General features: G+C 40.2%; 1 protein-coding gene across 6 annotated transcripts in view; it reads right to left on the bottom strand.

Annotated features, from left to right (window-relative positions):
- Positions 1 to 21072, bottom strand: part of SEMA6A (semaphorin 6A) — a 142935-nt gene that overhangs the window by 82075 nt on the left and 39788 nt on the right. For all 6 annotated transcript variants that reach the window (XM_027446583.3, XM_072031600.1, XM_038171431.2 and 3 more), the window contains exons 2-4: positions 9337 to 9474; positions 6442 to 6559; positions 726 to 786 (exon numbers count right to left, since the gene is read on the bottom strand). In XM_027446583.3, coding sequence (XP_027302384.2) covers positions 726 to 786; positions 6442 to 6559; positions 9337 to 9436 — 279 coding nt within the window. In that variant the 5' untranslated portion in view covers positions 9437 to 9474. The remainder of the gene's footprint in view (positions 1 to 725; positions 787 to 6441; positions 6560 to 9336; positions 9475 to 21072) is intronic.

Raw genomic sequence — 21072 nt, 5'->3', positions numbered from 1 at the left:
ATGACAAATCCATGACCTCACTTTTTTGAAGAGCAGCAAGGTATAAACTCATCTTCAGCATCTTTCGTAGCTATAATGAAACACTCCTCCTACAGCAGATTCCACCCAATGGTCAAATTGATATGGTTGTCTGCTGGACCAAGGTTGTTTGCCACATGTTACATAAAGTGAGTGCAATGTAAAGGAGCTGAAGGAAGATTATTTCTAGCATGTTTATGTTAATATGCAATGTGGTAATGCAGACAAAGCTCTTTCTTAATTTGAATGTAACTTCCCATGGAGATAATGTGAATACATCTACAAAGTGATGCTATAATAAGATTTTATTTAGTGAGTACTTGCATGAGTGAATTTGTGTGCATGAAAATATGTAAATAGCACTCGCTTTTTATGATGAAAGTTTCAGTATACTTAATTGGGATAGTATAGCCATTATAGAAAGCTGCTGAATATAAATGAATATGTTTGACGTATGTTCCATCAGGGACCATGCTATATTTCAGTATGGATAGCTTATCAGCCCAGCTAAATCACTTATCAGAAATTCACAGAGGACATGATTGCTATTCTAGCTTTCCCCAAATATGATTAGCAATGCCATCCTACTTGCTTATTACAGTTTTTATAGCAGCGTTGGCAAGTTGTTTGAAACAATGTCATCTTCTTATTTATTTGAAGCTTGTTCTAGTGTCCTTGGTTTCTGGAAGATGATAAAAGCTACTTACTTTGCTAAAATAAATTTCTTCTGTATGTGATGTGTCCATATCAACAGTATAAATATGGTCCCTGTAAACAAAGGCAAATGAATCCAAAGTCAAATGAAGTAGTCAGACCATTCATTTATTATGAGGAGAATTATCTATCATGAGGTAATCCATAATCCATACAAAAAAAAAAAAAAAAAAAAAGATCACAGGTCTCATCAGGAAGCACTACCAACAGCATTGCTTGTTTCTCCCAGAAAAGCACTTCCATATATAAACTATCTTCCTTTCCATTATGAAAAAAGGAGGGAAAAAAAAGGAAAATTCTACAACACTTCAAAGCAATATTATTTCTTAAAAGGGATTGTTTCAACAAATTTTGCAAAGGAGATGAGCCCTATATATTTTCTACTCCATAGGACTTAGAGCAGATGCCATGGTCTAGCATGCAGATGCTTTTATGTATCTGAAACCAGCTGCAATAGTCTGTGACAGCTTCTGCCAGCATCCTGGGCCATATTTAGCCATTCAGGGTTAAAAAGAGGTTAATGCTTTTTTCTTTCCTTCTTTCCTTCTTTCTAATTATGTGTCTAACCTCAGCTGTGATTATTTGATTGACAATATGGTAGGCAAAAGGCTGACAGCCATGAAACTCTTCCCAGGAATCATTCTTCTCTTCACACGCTGATGGCCAAACTAAACTTTAAAATATTCCTCTGAAAAAGTTCACATTTCTAAGCTTGCATTTGCTTTTCTGTTTTCCTGAGAGCCTGACTCTCTCTACAATTACCTGCCAATCTCTCTTTGGAAAGAGTAAATAGACTCAGCTACTCAGGTAAAGAAGCATTTTTAAATATTCTTTTCTACACAAACTAAGAACATTTCTGAACCTAAAATCTGAAAAGAAAAAAAAAATGTTACAACATTAGTAGCAGCCACACCAAATTGAGAATGAAGAGAAAAAATATTGAGTATCTAATTTCTTCTCAAAATAACACCAACTTTTTTTTAAAAATGTGGGAAGCTGTGCAGCTGGAGAATGATCCAGGGCATTAAAGGGGTCTACACCGGCGTCTGCTGAAAGTAAGATACAGACTGCAGACTGCTTCCATTTTAGAAATTTCTGCTGTTGAGACTAGCTTCACTTTATTGGGTTTGGGGGAAACAGTGCTCTCTCTCAAATAAAGCAAACACAAAACATTATCAAAACAAGAATTAGCAACACTTTTCTCATGCGGAGAAAAGAGGCAGCATTGTTACATGGAACTGGCTTTTTAAAACCTACTGTCTGCTACAGCACTTGAGGCTATTTACTTTTTAAGACACCAAACTGAGTTGTTTTTTTTTTTTTTTTTTTTTTTTTAATCTTTCTCCTCCAGACTCTGTAAAACCAGAACTGTCATTTTCTCTCAAGATTGGTTTAATGCTTCAGTTTATTATTGGCCTGACCTTACTGGCAGAGCAGTGGTCAGGGTTGGTGCTGGGCTCAGATTACCAGTTAGTGTTGTATCAGTTTTATAGACTACTGCATGATTCCTTTTTTTAATGTACATTGCTCTTTGTTGCTGTTACTCCTACTATATAAAAGTGGGAACAAAGTCTCTTGAATTGCAAATTAGGTGCTGCTGGATCTCTAAAAATGTTCTTCCAGCACAGCTCTTGATTTTAATTATCAGTCTTAGTTTACAGCAGTTAAGATTTTTTCTTTATAAACAAGACAATTAAAAGTACAATGATGTTATTCAGAAAGAGGCTTGAGTTGCTTAGTTCCACCCTCAGTAAAACATCTTTCAGGGGGCTCACTTTCTGGTTTAAGAAATGGTTCAAAGAAAATTCAGACCCTGAGTTACGAGATCATGTAAAAGGTTTATATCAGGCAAATTACATATCACTTTCTCATTTTGCATTTGAAACAAAGTTGCTGACAATGACAGTAGAGAGGGAGAGAGCTGTCAGATCACGGGGAAGGTTCTCCAGCCAAAGACAATAACGGATTGTCCTTGCCCTCCTTTTCCCACTGCTGCCCAACTCCTACTATCTACTAGCTGTGGTATGTGTACAGCTCACTGCTAATTAAGTTATTCTAACACAAATTGACTTAATCCTAGAGCTTCCGTTTTTCCCACCTCCAGTCAGCAGAACCGAGTTTTGTTGCCATGGCATAATCTTGTGGAGGAAGGGAATTTAAATCGTGCCACCGGCTGTGCATGACCCCTGGCCACTTGGTGCAGCGTCTGGAAATGTGTAATGGCAAGTGAAGAGGGAGCCATCCCGATGCTTCATGGGCTCAATAAACTGTTTTGTACGCACACACGAAGGGTGACAGATAATGTGGACAAAAGCAGCCACCACTGAAGACAGTGGGAGGAGGAGGCATTGCAAATTTAGAAAAGTGTGTGTGTATGAGTGTGAGAGAGACAGCGAGATGGTACCCTTCCCACGAGAAAAAAGAAAACAGCTGCTCCTTTACACACTGTACCTCACACATCTAGATGCAGAGCAACATGGTTTCATGGGCTTTGGTTGAGTTACGCTAATTTATCTCTGCCTTTCCAAAGGCAGAGATATGAAAGCCTTTCCAAAGTGACACAGAATTACATTTGATAATACTCAATACAGAAGTCACACATGCTTTATGACAAAAGACATGATGGACAGACAGAAATTACTTTCTGTGCCAGTCACTCAGTAATAAAGTGCCGGCAGTTCTGAAACTTGAGTTCACCCTCTCCTACTGGAGGAGACTATCTGCAAAGCAAACACTAGATTTTCTAAAACAACCAAATAAACAAAGTAAAACACAAGACTGGCAACAGCAAAACAAAACTGTCAATGTTTAATCATTTGTTTTGATTGCTAATGATACAAATGTAAATTTAGCATTGCCATATTGAAAGCATGAAAGCAACACCTGATATGATAGCTAAGGGATTTATGTTAGCTGCAGTTTTCAATGAATCTTGCTACAAAACTCTTTAAGAAACACCTTCAATTGTGTACACATTTACTTCAGTCTCTAGATATGTTACTGCCTCTGAAACAAAGGCAGTATTGTAAACTTTCATTCACACTAATTACCACAAGATGACTAATTCCCTGAAGTTTATTACTTAAAAATGACCTTTGAATTTTAACTTATACAACACAGGTTTCTCAGCTCAGCAGGGGCTTTATTCAGTAACATGTGGAGGGGGAAAAGAATATGTCAAAGAGTGAGTTATCAGAAAAAAAAAAAAAAGTGTAAGGAGATTTTTTGTGCCTGTGTAAATACAAAACAGACTAAGACTTTATGCTTTCTTTGCAGGTCAATAGGCTCAAGGAGTATAGAAGCACTCCTATTATAATAAAATATTTTATACAAATATATAACTACAGCATACGTAAGAATGCATATTCACACACCAATACACATATTCACCCCAAATGTTCGCATTCTTTATATAACTTATGCACACAGTAGTTTTGTGTCCCAAAGTGGGTTTTCCCTGCTTGGGCTTGGGAAACTCAGGCACTGTAACTCTAATTGCGTCAATCTTTCAGTCTGGGAACAAACTATGAACACAACAGAGCAAAATTCACAAAAGCAGATTTACCACCTTCTCCCTGCAAATGATTTCCTAGTTTAAAGGAAAACAAATAAGGAAAGCAAAGGGAACTCAGCTATGAAAAGGAGGAAATCCTGCTGCCACCTTCCAAGTAGCTTCAGCCCACTCCCCTGCCCTACTTGTTATCACACTGAAGGCAGCAGAAATGCTAAGCCCTGGGCTGGAACGAGGTGCAGGGTGGCCTTTCCTTGGGGCTGTCCACTGCAGCCAGTGCCACCATAGCTCCATCACAAGGGGGAAGATGCCCCAGGCCTGAGCGCCTGGCAGCAGACTGCCCAGCAAACAGATCTCAAGGTGAATGTGAATCCCTTGAGGAAGGGATTCTTGTGCCCTAAAGCCACTATTGGTATTTGGTCTACATGCTATGTTCAGGACTTGAGGCAAGGAGAAAACGAGGGGCTGGCCCAGGTCTCTTGGCACATCCTGAGAGCAGGCCCTACCACGCCAAGTGCCAGGCCTGATGTGAATGCAGGCTGGGAGCCAGAGCATCAGGGCATCAGGGACGTGTGATCTGCACCACTGGGAGAGGGGAGCAGTGTGATGACCCCTCGGGGAAGGTCAGGAAAAAGAGCAGTTTTGAAAAAAAAAAAAAAAAAAAAAAAACTGACAGTTGTTCAGAAAAAAAATGTTATTCTCTGCTGGAAAACCTCAAACTCCACAACAACTTGGCTTTAAGACTCTGGCTCTTGATGTTGCTTTTGGGAGTAAAAACCACAGCAGTGGAGGCTGCAGGGAAACCAACACGGCTTGGCATGAGCGAGAGCCCAAAAGCCTGCCACATGGATGAAATACAAACTCCAGTAAGTGAGAAGCCTGAAGAAGCTGTGTTTAGCCTATACAATGGCAATGCCTGGGTAGGTGAGCAGTTACAAGTGCAGTTTTCAAGCAGCCATAGAAACAGCTATGTAAAAACCTCACCCAATGACTCTGATGGTGTAAAGCAATGGATTATTTGGTGTTGAGTAGAGATCAATAGGCAGATCTCCACCACAGGGCACATCTGACCATGCAGAAGACAGGGAGCGACTATTTGAAAAAGAGCTTCTGGAGGCTACCAAGGGCTTTGAGGAAAGGGGTGGTGGTGAGGGGCTGCCTGTTCAGCAGCTGTTTCTTTACTTTGTTTGTTCACCTACCTCCTCTCCCATCTGCAGCAACAGCCTGGCTCTCTGTAGCACACAGAAGGTTGCATATTTCTCAGGTGGAGGAGAAGGACCAGAAAAATGTCAGGAAGTAAGCTACTACTAGAGGGGTAGGTTTCCCAAACAGGATCTGAATCTGAGAGCTCTTGAGATAAACTACCCACCCTTGCTAATCAGGGCCCTTCCTGCATTCATCTTGTTTCCGTCAGGTAATTCCCACTATGAAATCATCAGCCTCCTTTGCTAACAGCAGGCAGGGAGAGGAAGTGTTAATGTTGGATCTGTGCCAGGTTGGCAGCTGTATAAATCAGTGTAGCGCCAGAGAGGCTGATAGGGCTATGCTGAACTACATTGACTAAATGGGTGGCTCTATAGGCAATTTTTATAAAGGGGCATGTGTTTGTATCTGCAGAGTATAGCTCTTCAAAAACCAACCAACCAAAAAAAAAAACAAAAACCACAAAAAAACACTAACACCAAATTCAATTAACCTGAGTACATCAAAAGAACAGTAGCAAACATGTTTCCACATCACTTTTTGTTTGATTGTTTGTTTTTTAATATTAAAAATATGCCTAAACCAGCAACATTAAAGTTTAACAACTCTTAACCAAACATGCCTTTCTGCACTAGCAGAATAACTCTAAAATATGTAATTAATTTTGTGCACAAGCAAAATTATGGGATGAGGACAGACCTCTATTCCACGACACTGAACAATTTATATGGCAAATTCCCTTTTCCATGATTCAAATGGAGCTGGAGGTATGTCGTCCTGAAAGAAATGGCTCAGTACCTTGCAAAACTAAGCCTTAGTTGACTGACTAACAAGGTGTCCAATATGTCTTGCTAACAGGCTGCAAACCCCTCTCTGAGTGTGAGAAAATCCTAAAAATAACATGCCCAGCAGAGAAGAACTCAGAATATCTTTCCTCTCCTCCCTTCTGCTCTGCAAGCAGCAAGGAAGGAGTGGTGAAGGAGAGGGCTACTGACCTAGCAGCAACGTAGAGGGTTCTGTTCATGACCATGACCAGCTGGATGTCCAGCCGGTGCCTCTGCGTGGTGTTCCGTCCCGGCTTGTGACCCACAAACACCGGATACTGTCTTGTATCTGTGGGAAAGCAAGAAAAACAGGGCTCTGGAGAAGAAGCACAAGATGTAAGAGAATCACAAATTGAAACCATGCTGACACAGAGCACCCTGGTGCCTGGCTGTGGCTGAAATCTGTGGTTTCTCTTTTCCCCCAGCAGCATGGCCTGGGGCAGGAAGGTATTGGCACAAAGAGCTGGATGGTTCTTCACGGTTAGTCTGCAGTTGTAGGGAAGAAAGTCATTACTTTTTTAGAAGACAAAAACTGTGAATTTCTTTAAAATGTAAAGCTGCTCTAGAGCTCTTGGCACACAGGTACATGGCACTTCTCACAGTTTTTCTTTCACTGCTTGCAGAGTTTAAATGCTGGCTCCTGGCTGCCAAAATGTATCTAGCAGGACAAAGCTGTTTTACAGTGGCCCATCAATCAACACAATGACTGAAATGGTAGTGGTTAAAGCAAAAGACTTGGCTCTGCATGGCTCAAAGTGCCAGCTGCATGGCTTTCCTACAGGATTGAACTGCCATTGTAAAGCAGCTGTGGGGATTTCTGAGAAACTGTGGGTAACCACTACTTGAACTTTTTAAAATGAAAGTCACTGCATATTATTTTGGCAACCAGTTGGATACTGCAGTTCTTCTGGCAAGTGGACAACAATACTGACTGGAAGCCCTCTGTTGAGTTTATGCTATCAACAAGCCAGCTTTTTCCCTCTCTCTCCCAAGTAGCAAGAGCATTTATTCACTCTATAACAACTGTGAACCCTTTTGACCAAGATCCACCTTGCTGTTAGATTGCATGAATACATGATCATAATGTCTAGATGCACAGACTAGGGAGACAGTTAAACAAATGAAAAGACAATTAGAAGACAAGAAGAGGATAAACTTCTGATGAACATCACCATAAGGCAGAACTGCTGTTTGAGTATATTCACAGAATCACAGGACAGTTGATGTTGGCAGGGACCTCTGGAGGCCATCTGGTCCAAGCCATGCCCACCACCCCCCGCTCAAACAGGACCACCAGTGCTGGGTGCCCAAGCCCATGACCAGATGGCTTCAGATGGCTTTTGAACATCTTTGAGAAGGGAGACTCTCTGGGCAGCCTGTGCCAGTGTTCAGTGATTACACAGATTTGACTAGCATTGAGCCATGCCTGAACCTTTTCCCCATCAATATGTTTTCTCAGAAACCTGGAGATATTTGATGGAGTCTGTTTCTTCAGAAACTCAGTTACAGTTTAGTGTTTTTAGCTATTGTCCTCTTAAGGTTTTCTCCCTGTCAAGTTTGGTCAAAGTACTGACTTTGCCAGCATATCTTTTGCAAAGCACTTGAGAGCACCATGTGTCAGAAAGCCTGACAACAAAATGATAGAAAGAGAAATTTATCTGTCCCCAGACACTGAGGACTCTTGGAGAAACAAATTATCAGATTCCAACCAAGATATATTGGAAGCTTAAGTCAGAAGCTTAATGCTTCTGACTAAGACCTACATAAAAAATGCCAAGTTCCAACTTTCAAACTCTTCTTTATTCAGTACTGTTTCCTCTGTAGCTCACTGATGTAGCAGGAGGTGGGGCTTTTATGTTCATATGCATTTCATGATATGCTGGAGAGAAGTCATCCCATGTTTCATGTGAAAAATCAGCATCGCCCTTCTGGACTGGGATAAAGTTGGTGCTGAAGACCCAAGGGCCACACCAGACAGGGTTCAGTCAGGTTTGCTTCAGAGCAGTTCTGCCATGCTTCTGTAACCCAGATGCCTACTAGCAGTTGGAGTACTTCAACTACACTCTGGGAGCCTGTCTTTCAGTTTTGTGTTCCCCAAGACAAACAGGCTTCAGGGTGTCCAGGCCCCCACAAAGCACAGTAAGCAGGGACAATTAGGAGATTCAATGCATAATCAAATGCCTGGTCCAAAGTAGACTTAAACATAAGCCTATTCATTGCTGACCTGCTATTCCTTAGCATGCTATTACAGAGTCACGTACTAAGTACTTCTTATTAAATATCTCAACCTTTGGGACTTCAGAAGACTTTTGTTTAGAGTAATCATAATTGAGCTGTGGTAAATGTGAAAGAATCACTTATGTTAAGCCTGACTTACATGGTGAAATGCAGAGAAAGCTCTCCACCTGTTTAGTCAGTAAATCTCAGTACTGGCTTGCAGCTGTCTGTGTTACCCTAGATTTTTTAGTCTGCCAATTGCTGGTAAGAAAGAAGAGATATTCTCTTACAAAAGATTCGTTGTCTTGCCTTTTTTATTTTTTCTTTTAAACCTACATTTCCAGCCAAAAAGGCCAAATGCTAACCTAATATCCACCAGAGTTTAAAGAAGTAAGACTGGATATTTGTATTAGCTCAACCAATTATGATTTTAAAACTCAGCTGTTTCAGTGTGCTATGTTTGATACCCTGAGATGTATCGAGCGTTATCCAGAGCTACAGTTTCTCAAGTCAGGTGAGGAATTGCTTGATCATGGAGAAAAAAGAGAAAAAAAATTCCTTCATTTTCTTCTGGATAAAACAAGGTATTTTTTTGATTATACTACTGAAAGGTCTGTTTGGGGAGGAGAAATGTTGTGGTTTCGGGGGATCAAGCAGCTCACCACCCAGCAGCCACTAATCAACATAAGAAAGTCTAGTTCTTAGTATCTGAGAATGTAAATTGGTTGATCTTGGAGAAATCATGAAAAACAAATTTATTTATTGCACTTGCAAATAGCAAAATACTGTTGATTTTAAGTCCAGCGATCGCTGCTAAGCAAATGAAGACCTCTGGCCTCTTATACTTACAGTTGCCATGCGAAATACTGATCGGCTCAGAATCTTCTGGGAAACCAGCCCCAGCAAAGTGTAGCAGTGTGAAATATAGCAGCAAGGCTTCTGACCTCATAGTAGTTCAGCTGGGAGAATTTACTTCTTCACTTCACCCTGTGGAAGACAAACAAGGGCATAAGTCATTCAGTTTCAACCAGTACACATGGAAACATAGAAAGCACAAATGAAAAGGACAGAATGATAGGATCATCTAGGTTAGAAAAGACCTTCAGGATCATCAAGTGCATCAACCTGACCTACCAAGTGTTGTCACTAAACCATATCTCTTAGTGACATGTCTGCATATCTCTTGTATACCTCCAGTGGTGACTACAACTTATCTGAGCAGCCCATTCCACTGCTTGATCACCCTCTCTGAGAAGAAATTGTCTTAATGTTCAACTTAAACCACCACTACTGCAATTTGAGACCATTTCTTCATGTCCTATCCCTTGTCATCTGAGAAAACAAACCAACACCCTCCTTGCTGCAGCCTCTTTTTTTGTGTACTTGTGGAGAATGATGAGGTCTCCACTCAGCCACTTCTCCAGACTAAACTCCCCTTGGCTTCTAGTCCCTCCACCAGCTCTGTTGCTCTTCTCTAAACATGCTCAAGCAACTCAATATCCTTATAGTGAGGGGCACAACACAGAGGGTCTTCCCTTCTTTTCAAGCTTCTTCCTATAACTGAGTAGGTATGCTGAGTTTCTAAGTAGAAACTGCCCCACCATGCATTTCCCTTCTAGCCCGTGCCCCAGCAGTACCATATTGTGGCAGAAGAAAGGCTAAAGTACCTGTGAATTAGTTTTCTGCCTGATCTGCTTACATGCAAGAGAGAAACTTGTGTCCTGCACTGATCAATAGGTGACAAGTTTTACAGGAAATTTTGAGTTTGCATGCTTGTTTGTTGTTTATTGTTTTTTTTTTTTTTTCTTTACATAATTAGATGATGATACACATGATAAATAAATAAGAACTACACTACATTATTCTGGTTAAGAAGAGATTAAAGGTTATGCTACAGGACTGATTCATACCCTGCAGAGTAGTGAATCAAGTGAAGAAACACAGAGAGAACTTGATGGAGCATGCAGAGCATGTCATTGGGCTTTGCCATAAAAATATGTACCCATAAATTTAGGTGCCATAAAACCAATACTCCAACTTGTGATAAAATAAGGGAGAACAGAACTGTCTAAAAGCAGCATTTTTTCCCTGAGTTCCAATGATGCATTCACTCATTCACATATCATGTAAAAAATATCCCTAAATCTTGAAGATAAAAGGAACCACAGGAGCCTTCAGATACAGTGAAAGAAAACAGTGCATAATACAGTAAATAGCTCATAATTCCCAGGCAAATTTCACACAGACGTTGATCTGCAGGGGAAATCAGTGTAAAAGTGGGGTTTTCTTTTCATCCCTTCCAGAGTTTCAAACCTTTGATGCCGTCTGCCAAAGATTCCTTCTGAACAAAGCTATTTTACAGTAGCCTGTCAGTCACTCAAGATTTATGGGCAGAAAGTCAAACTTCATAACCTACATAGTCTTTGAAACTTAATTTGGCAAACAAAGTGCTAACTTGCCCTTCTACAACACCACTTAATATTAGATACCTATGTCTCCTTCTCTATGCCAAAAAAAGCATTAACAAGTCTTGAGTGTTGCATTTTCATCTGTAATTTCACAGACACAGCTGATTCCCCATCTTTTACCCAATTCAAAATGTCATGATAATTAATTTCCCTTATCAGATATTTGCTTTTAAGTAAAATTTCAGTTCCCCTAACTGGATTGGAATAGAGCTCTGTTGTAGGGCAATACAGTTCATAAGGACTAATGATTTATTATGTTCTGTGTTGGACTATTATTCAAACACACAAATTGGAAACTTGGCTGATTCTCTCTTTCTATTAACAAAATATCTGAGAGACTGAGTTAGACTGAGACTGGAAAAAAAATAAAATTTAATGTGAGTCAATGACTGACACCTTAACTGAGCAAAGTGTCAGACGGATGGCAAAGAATAAAAATAGCAAGAATAAATACAGCACAATACAGAAACTGTCTGTCTATTACACCTTATGTGAAAATGCATACTGGAAAATAGTACATACAAGCCCCAAGAGAAGCATTTCCATCTAGCACTGGTTAGGCTGATAGCTGTGTATGATTACTGACACAGCTACATCTGCCTGCAGACACTTTCTTTAACTGTTTCCTCCATTTGTCTCTTTAATCACCTCTTACATTTTGTCTTGACTGCTAACTCTCAGGGGCAGGAACTGTTTCTTTCTATTTGTTTCTGTGCCCAGTGAAACCTCATTTGGGGGCCTTAGGGATGCCCAAAGTAGAAATAAACATCAGAAGTAAATACAATACTTGGAAATAGTTTCCCTCAAAAGGTTTGAATTAGAGGTAAGGTACACATTAAAGGCATACATTTCTTTCTCTTTTCAGAATTTGAAATGCAATTTCACCACTTTTTAAATTTTGTCACCAGAAAGTGGCCAAACAAACTATCTGATCTTAATGTACAGAGACTTAAATTATTTCCTTCTTGAAATTGCTACAGTCCAATACAAAACTCTTTTCTGAAATGCACATGAGCAGCAACAGTTTAACAGAGAGAAACTTATCAAGCAATCCATTTCTTCCACTTGAGCCTTATTCATTCACAGTATCAGTCTGCAGGCTGACAATTCAAACCACTTGGCTCACAGTGAGACTATGGAGCAGAAGAATAGCTTGCTGCTACTCCCTATCAGCACAACATCCACTATCCAACAACGTGTGTTTGCTACCAGGAAAGCATTAAGGTACTGCAGACATATTGCTGCCTCTTTGCCTTAGAGCCTGGAAGACTTTTCTTGTGGGTGATTCTGCACAATCACTGACTTCTTCTCATTAAGACGTGCATACCATCCCACATAAATATATACCAGAGACACCTGCCAGCAAATGAACAACATCCAGCATGCTTACACTGTCATTTTATGTATATGTTATCAGACCATATCTTTTTTCCTTTACCTGAAAAGAATTAGCCAACAAATGAACTGTCATATTGCCTTTTTAACCAAGATTAGATTAGTAGGCTTTGAAGTATATGGAATTCTCTGTCATTCCTAAAGGTAGTTTCTGTGGAGAAGAGGGAGAAGAGAGAAAAAGAAGCATAATTCTCTGTTGCTGTAATACTAATGTATTTGTTGGAATTCATAGAAAGCAACTGCAAAATGTCTAATTTGGTCTGTCCACGTTTCAAGTGGACTACAAACCTGTACCACTGCCTGTGCCAATAAAGTAACATTGAGTACGACACAAGTTGCATCCGAAGGCAGCTTTCTACAAGGAGGTAATTATTCAAACATAATGTTACTCTTGCTGCTCTTACAATGGTGGAAAGAACTGTACTGTTTCAGTGAAATTTCAGAAGAGTGCTGATTCAAGAAGGTCACACTTATTTTTAGTACAAACTTCCTTTTCAGCAAATCCTCAACTCTGGTTGAGCTCCTGGGAGTGATGTAAATGTTCTCACTTGCAACTGTACTGAAGCTACTTCCTAATCAAAAATGCTTCTAAATGCAGTGTTTGAGGAAACAAGAATAGCTAAGTGGCGATGCTGGGTGAGTACAGGTGCCATCTCCAAATAAACATTTTGCAAACATCAGTGGAGAGACCTTCAGTCAACGTAAACCACTTTAGTTCAATCAAACTTACTTTAAGTCATACTGGCTTCTCAGCCAGAGAGAGTTCTCAGAACCTAAATTCTCCCTTTTCGAAATATACTTATTGCTCTCATAAAGCATGCTAATGTTCACAAGAAGAGTGAGTTGTGCTGCTCTTTTACTGGTGGACCCCTGGAATATAGTACTGCATGCATGTTAGAATGTTCTGGAATTTGTGTCTAATGCATGCCTTGTAGTGATTGAGCTGGTGGCATTGATTAGACTTCTTCCAAGCTTCAAAAAAAACAACTAACCTGCTTTTTTTCATTTTTCTAAGACCAACACAAACACAGCTTCATGCAAGATACTTTGGTGGTCCGATTCTTCTTTCTGAAGTTTGTGTTTTCGAATACTGTATATATAAGATGACTTTTTCTTGTTCCCTCTGTGTTCCCTCCTTTTTGTCATAGTATGATTAAGTATAAACAGACCATATAATTTCCTAACGTATATGGAAACCAAAGTTTTACCTTCTTAGATGGTATATATTTTTCTGTTTGTACAGTGCAGCCCAAAGTGGAACCACCTTTGAGTAGGATTTTTAAATATTATTTTTTTAATATTATTTTTTTAATTATGTTTGAATATTAGTTCAATACAATTGCTATCACTATTATATTTATTTACTCAAAGCCTCCTTATACATATCCAGTACATATATATACACATATATATACATATATGTATACTTTCTCCACAGCATATATGCATGACACATCAGTGTTAATTTAGTAAAAACCACGCTGCTGGTATGAAGGAATTTCTGACTTTAAGAAAACAATATTCATTCTTATATGGTCTCCAAATCAAAGAGAAAAGACTGAACCTAGTACTCTTCCTGGTTTTTAGAATCGATGGCTACCAGAATCCAACATGATGAGTTCTGCTTTCTGCTGTCTGAACTTTTCAGTTTCTATTGAAAAACGGTCTGGGTGGAAATGGATATAGAATAACTGCCTGGCCAAAGAAATGATCACATGGCTACAGAAACACCTCCCTAGTAGTAACAGGGCTTTTGTAAGCCTGCAAGCTCCAGCAAGTTTATATCATCGTATGAAAAGTCCTACATGGAAGTGCTAACTTAATGGTAAACTCCAAAAGTGAATGGCCAGACTTGATCTCAAGAACAAATTCAGCAGCAATAGCAATGACACATCTATAAGAAATGATTGGAAGAGACAGTATTCTATCTTAGAAAACCTCCCATCTTGCTGCCTTGGCCTCACTTTGGATTCAGCTACCCCTGTAAAAGCCCAAGAAAAATCATAGAATGTAACCATGTCAGCATTTTCCCATGACAGATCTTGTTATATTCATTTATTACAGATCTTTTTTACACTACGATGGGATGTGTTCATGCACAACAGCTGCACTTCAATCCACAAATTATGAGGCTTAATGTGAAAATTACCAGACAAAATTCAATGGTCTGTGTTATGCATGAAGCAAGACCAGGAAACCTAATAGCCATAAAAAAAAAACATGACAGTGTTAAACAAAATATTTTATTTCTACAAACATGTAGAAATAAACTCTCCTTCAAACAGCCTAGAAGTCTAGTGAAAAGGAATAGTATTTAACCAAACACTGAGGAAATAAAAAATTTATGAATCTGAACTACTGCATAAGAAACACCACATAACCAGAAAAAGCAGCAGCTTCTATGAACTGACTGCAGATATATTCAACAAATAGCCCTTCTCATCACATATTCAACGTTCCTTATTTTCTTTTTCTTATCCTGGTAAATGCAAAAGGACCACACAGGAAAAAAAGAAAAAAAAAAAAAAAACAAACTGAAACTGACCAGAAGGTTTTTGTAACAGAAATAACAAAAATATTTGAGGCTCTCCTGTGGTAAGAGGTTTAAAAGCATGCAAGTGAACAAGAAACCCAAGTTCTACTTCAGTGTCTCATCAGAAGAGACTTAGATAGCAAGACCTACCTTCTCATATATAAAAAGCACATACTGATCTACATACATGCATGCGCATGCCTTGCCATGTTGAAGGCAGAGTGCAGAAACCAGCTGTCTGACCTGAATTCTATTCCCTGCTATTATGCAGATTTGCCATGTGATGCTGGCAAGCATCTTTTGCTTCCTTTGGCTAACCAAGACTTTGGAAACTTCTGAGTGGAAGATGTTGTTACTGCTGCTTACCCTTTTAAATTCACAGTTCCTAGAAAGTGAAAGACAAGAGTTCTTTGCAAGTCAGGGAAAGGAATTAGTAATAACACAACAACAATAACGGCAACATCAACAACAACAAGACAGGAATACAACCTGCAGGCTGCGGTTTCCAGAAAATGAGGATAGCTAGGCCAGCACAGTGGAGCTGTTCAGGAGAGCATCCTTTGTCTGAGCCTGTTTGGATGGTGGGCTGACTCTTCCTCAAGCACCTTGTGTGGCAGCATCTGGTAGCAGAAGGGATCATGCAAGATGCCCAGGCTGAATGGTGCCAAGGGGATCAGGCAGATGTGAGCAAACAGAAGCTCAGCGGGTGCTTGAGGGGCTCAGAAGACAGGAGACACAAGTGGCTATCAGCAAGACACAGCATGGAGTGCCAGACATCACAACAGAATTGGCATGTGGCAAGACAATGGCCAGGGTGGCCAGCTCGTTTTCTCTTGTAATTTCTCTAATAGTTGCTGCTCAGCCACGTGAATGGTGGTGCAGGTGGCCACAGAAACTTCATGCCAGCTCTGTGCCCACTGCCACTACCAGCCTCCAACATCTTTTTGTGACTGGCAGTGCAGCCATCATTCATCTTTCCTCTCCTGTCCTGCTCCTGTTGTCTCTACAGCTGGCCGTTCATTTCATGTGGCCAAAAAAACACTCTAGCACTCCAGGTATCTGGCCCTTATGCCAGGGAGGCTGGTGCGTGAACGCAGTGGGCAATCACCACAACTCCTTTAAGTCACATGGTGGCCTGGGGTCTCTTCTGAATGCTGGGGGAAGGAGGCAGAGCCCAGGGAAGGCTCACACCTCTCTGACATCCCTTTTGAACCTACCTTTGGTGTGTGAAGCACATTCTCTCTAACCTTTTCTGTGTAGCAGAGAGCTCTCCCCGACTGTAAGAGCAATGCATGGGTGCCCTCTGCTATACATGCTTTACTACCATTTTAATTGGATTCAGCACTGCTTACTCATTGCCCAGCTGCTGTGGGCTGCACGCCAGATGTGATGATTAGGCCCAAGGGAAAGACACCAGTGAGAGTGATTTTGCCTCATATAGTAAGCAACAGCATCTACCTTTATTTAAAAGAACAATGCAAACTTTATTACTAGTTTGATGAAACACAGATACACTGACCATTCAGAGCTTTCCATTAAGATCTGCAAAAATGTGTGGCTAAAATAAAATTTGCAAAATTTGCAAAACGTAAAGTGCTTTTCAAGTGATTCACGGGTACCTCCTTATTTTGTTCAGATCTATGTAAACATGAGTACTAACCAGCTCTCCTGTCCCTTTGTTTGCAACGTTACAAGGCCATATATCAGGCACAATAATGTCAGCTATGATATGTAACATCACTACCTCCTGCCTCCGTAAGTGATAAGCTGAAAAGATTTGGACAACCCCCAGGCAGAACTGATGAGCCTCAGTCTGCAGAACGGTAGTAGCAGGTGTCAAGTCAGTAGGCAAAACTCAGCATGCCTAATGCTGGCAACCTGTCTTGTCAAGATCAACATTACTGCTCGATCCAGCACAGTACGAAAAGAAAACATAAAGAACAAATGGAGGCCTAAATAGGAGAAACCTTCTGCTGACCTGGGTGAGACATCCCTGATGACTGCCGCGTTAATAGGATGCTGCTGTTCAGAGAGGGAACAGTCAGATGGAAGATGAACATCTCCCAGATGGAATTAGAAGCATCTCAGGCCTATCGATTTTGGTTGTAACCTTTACTGTAAACAGTCCACGGGGGCCTCATCAGCCACCTGTTCAGTGATATTTGCATTGAAATATAGAGCCAAAGCAAATGAGAAAATGGCCACAGTTCCTTGCTAAAGCATCTGCTCTGTTCCATCCCCCTGTCTATGCAGCACCAGGAATAGCAAAGGTACAGGTTTTAGAGGAAGGGGTAACACAGTGGCACTAGCTCTGTCACACAGCACCAGAAACAATGAACACACCATTTGTCATGATGTTGATGGTGGTGGTAGTGGTATTATATCATGCAATATTTCACTTTCTAATAATTGCTCAATTCTATACTGAAATCAGGCTTGCCAAAACTGGGAGGAAAGCCATCTGTGCCTGGAGGATGACTGCCAGAAACATTTGCAATTTTATTTTGGGGTTATAAACCTGCAGAATGGAACAAAGGCAATGCCTAAATAACCCCTTTCACTCACCACCCCCAACTACATACAGCAACAGACCTAACCCTGGAACAGCTTGGCTGGTCATTACAAAGATGTCTTTATTATTTTTAAAAGCCTCACATTTAAGAGATAAAAATAGCTCTATTGATTATTTGTGGGACTTCAGCAAACCTCTGTCAAGGTTTTGAATTGATTTAAGAGCTAAATGTAGCAATCACTGCCTTTTGACAGGAGAGAATGCCATCTCTAATATATACTCTGCTGTTTCATCTCAGCATGCTTAATAGAAAACAGATACACTACCAGCAACATCATTACTCTCCCCAACCCTCACTTTGCCTGGGAAATATCAGTGCCAGTCAGCTGACCTTCCATTCTTTCATCTGATAGATGGAATAAAAATTATGTAGCTGCAGGTGACCCAAAGCTATAATGGGAGTGAAAAGTGGCCTTCCTTTGTTTTCCTTTCCTTTTAGATAACAAAGGTGAAACATGGAGCTTGATGTATTTACACAGCAATATTGACAATTGCCACTGATTAAAAGTTTGAACACAGCCCCGCCGACATTGTCTCAGCTGCCACGTGTCAGTTGTAAATGTAACATTAGGATCAGGCAGTAATCCTAAAACAATCTCTCCAGCTCAGCCAGATCTTCAGGTCAGATTTCCTCAGTTCCTTAGCATCTGCCTGCTTCCATTGCTGGTACATACTTAAATGGATTCCAGCCCTTCTTCACCCTCTGACCAGAAAGAAAGCCTTAATTATCACTCCTCTTACCTCTGTGTGACAGATCAGATTGATACACAAGGGCACAGGTTAACTCTGAAGACAAAGTTAAGATCCCACAGAAGATACTGCTGTACTTAAAGCACCTAATAGCTGCTTAACATAATCACACACACACAAAAAACAAAACAAAACAAAACAAACAACAACAAAATATATTTTTTTTTTAATGGGAGAAACATGACGTTATATCTTTATGCATGAAAACCAGCTATATATTTCAGGAAACATGTCCCATTTATTTGAAATAAAAGTGATGGAGATTTTTGTAAGGTGATAAAACAGCAGAGAATGCAGATCCTCACATTTAAATCAGCTGTTAAGTAATCAGATCACACTGCTGAGTTTTCATGCAATTTGGCCAGTTGCAGCCCTAAATAAATTTCTGCAAAAGTTGACCTACTGACAGGGCTTAATTTACCCTGAATGAAAGGCACCAATTGGCCTGGGTATGAAGTGGTTTGATACAATACCAAGGTACTCCCCTACCCTACCCTCAAAATATAAATATATAAAAATTTAAATTAATTCTGCTGCAAATGCTATGAATGGACATGGACATCTACATATTAATTCATATTAATTACTCCAGCAGACGATGCTATGCTACCCCAAAGTGCTGCACTTGGGAGCAGCGTCTGGGCAGCCCACCTCTGCTCCACATGGCAGCAACCTAGTCATGGCAACAGCAAGATTTCAGCATCACCTGCTATGGAAGGCCGCTCAGCACAAGGAAATGCAGACATGGAGCCATCAGGCAAGCCAACTCCTACAGGCAAAAGAACGGGTAAGGCTTGTCCCCTTGGAAATCAGGCAAATTCATCTTGATGAGTTATGCTTGTCCATGTCAGATAAGAACTGCAGGTAGGCAAAGAGTTTGCAGTATGTATTTATAACTTTAGCCCCCAAATTGTTTATGACATCAGCTTTCTCAGGTTTCTCTGCACCTTCCAGAAGAGCATGAAAGAGACTACTGCAAACATGAATAACATCCACAAAAAGTGTAATCTCTGCATGGGAAACAAACAAACAAACAAACAAAAAACCACCTCTGAGTGCTAAGGAAACAATCAAATTAAGTGGGAAAACTGTTATTCAGCACTCCATCTGACATTTCTCACCCTTGAGCATCCATCTGTCCGTCCGTCCGTCCATCCATCCATCTACATGTCCATACACGCAGACATTCACCCCATATTTAAAAGGCTTGTTTATCACAGGAAAGAGTTTATATTAAAACTTTAGATAAATTTCATAGATCGCTGTCTTTCATGATTACTCTTCACTGCCCAATGTTTTTTTTTTTTTTTGTTTTTTTTTTTTTTGTTTTTTCTGATATTTTTGGAACCTTTAAAGGAGTAAAATAAATCTGACTCTGAGACAGAAAATCTATGTAGTTTGCTTTTCCTCTGAGATGAGCATGATGCTTGCAATTATCCAGTTCCTGCAGTTTGCTAGTAATTGCTAGATGCAAGTGGCAGTCTCTGAGCTTTGTTCTGCCTAGATTCACGCCCAAACAATTCCCAAATTTTACATTAGATGTAATCCTAACAGCTTTATGGACAAGTTAATACTAGAAAGAACCCTATCCCCAAGAACGCCTCTTGGGTAAAGGGATGAACTCAGTGTGGCAGCATGACATATTCTTCACTCATATCTCCAGTGCACCACAAAAGGGTTATATATATATATATATATATATATATAAACAAACAAACAAACAAACAAACAAACAAAAAAACACCTTAGAAGGCAAAAGAAGAAGCCAATGGATACATTAAAAAAATCCTATTTCCAGGATACTGCTGAGAGAAATTATATTGTCAGTTAACCTGGACATAAGGTTAATTACTGTAATTCAGTTTATTTTAAGGCAAAATGCTATATGCAGATATCATCAATTAACCTCTGCATATAAAAATCACAATTCCTTTAATTAATAGAACAGTGCAAGATCACTTTAATTACTGGGAGTCTGTTACTGAGGGGAAACACAAAATTATCTGATGTGATTTCAAGGGCAAACTTAACATTGAGGTATTGTGGATCAGAAATAGTGAAAAGAGATTACAATTAGACAGAGATGAGGCCCTGCACCACACAAATACACTGCTCTCTTCTCCTGACACACATTCACCCACACACTGAAGAATACAAGCATCCTTACACGTTCAGTCACACCTGCTTCTTAGCGCAGCACAAGGGAATTAGAGCAGCATAGAAAAGGGAGTCAAAAGCAGCATTGACAAATGCCTGTACTACAAGTTACAAAAGCAATAGCTCTGTTATTATGTGCTTTACTTCTCTGGAAAAGCTGTGGAGAAAAAGGTTCAGTGTAGCAAGAGTGAACGAGCCCACAGACTATGACTGCCTGAATGGGGCATGATGGATGAGCTTCCTTGTGGGTAGGAAAAGCCTCTAATCCGTTCACTGGCTCATTGGTGGAGCAAGGAAAAGCTCTTCTTCTCCAGGAAATATTCTCTGCCTTTTCAAAACCACGTGCAGGGGTTTCGCAAAGGACAACCCCAACTGTCACCCAGATGAGGCAGCAGTCTGTTTCCAGGTTCTGTGCTAGGGCAGGCTCAGCTATGCAGCCTTTAGCACAGCACCGAGACAAAGACATTTTTATATTGCTTGCGGTTCCTACAGCTATTTTAGGAATGATTAGCTGCATTCAGGTTCCAACAACAATAATGAGATACACGGGAAGAGAAGTTATTTTCACAGCACCAGCACCCAGCTAATGATTGATGCTGAAAACATCATTATTAATACTCCAGCTAATTTAGTGGAGTTGAAAATAACAACACTATGTGTAACAAACAGAATGTAGGCATCATCCCCATAGTGAAACCACATCCACTAGT

The sequence above is a fragment of the Anas platyrhynchos genome, chromosome Z (assembly GCF_047663525.1).
Source record: "Anas platyrhynchos isolate ZD024472 breed Pekin duck chromosome Z, IASCAAS_PekinDuck_T2T, whole genome shotgun sequence".
NCBI classification, from domain to species: Eukaryota; Metazoa; Chordata; class Aves; order Anseriformes; family Anatidae; genus Anas; species Anas platyrhynchos.
This window is presented reverse-complemented; position numbering and strand designations above follow the sequence as displayed.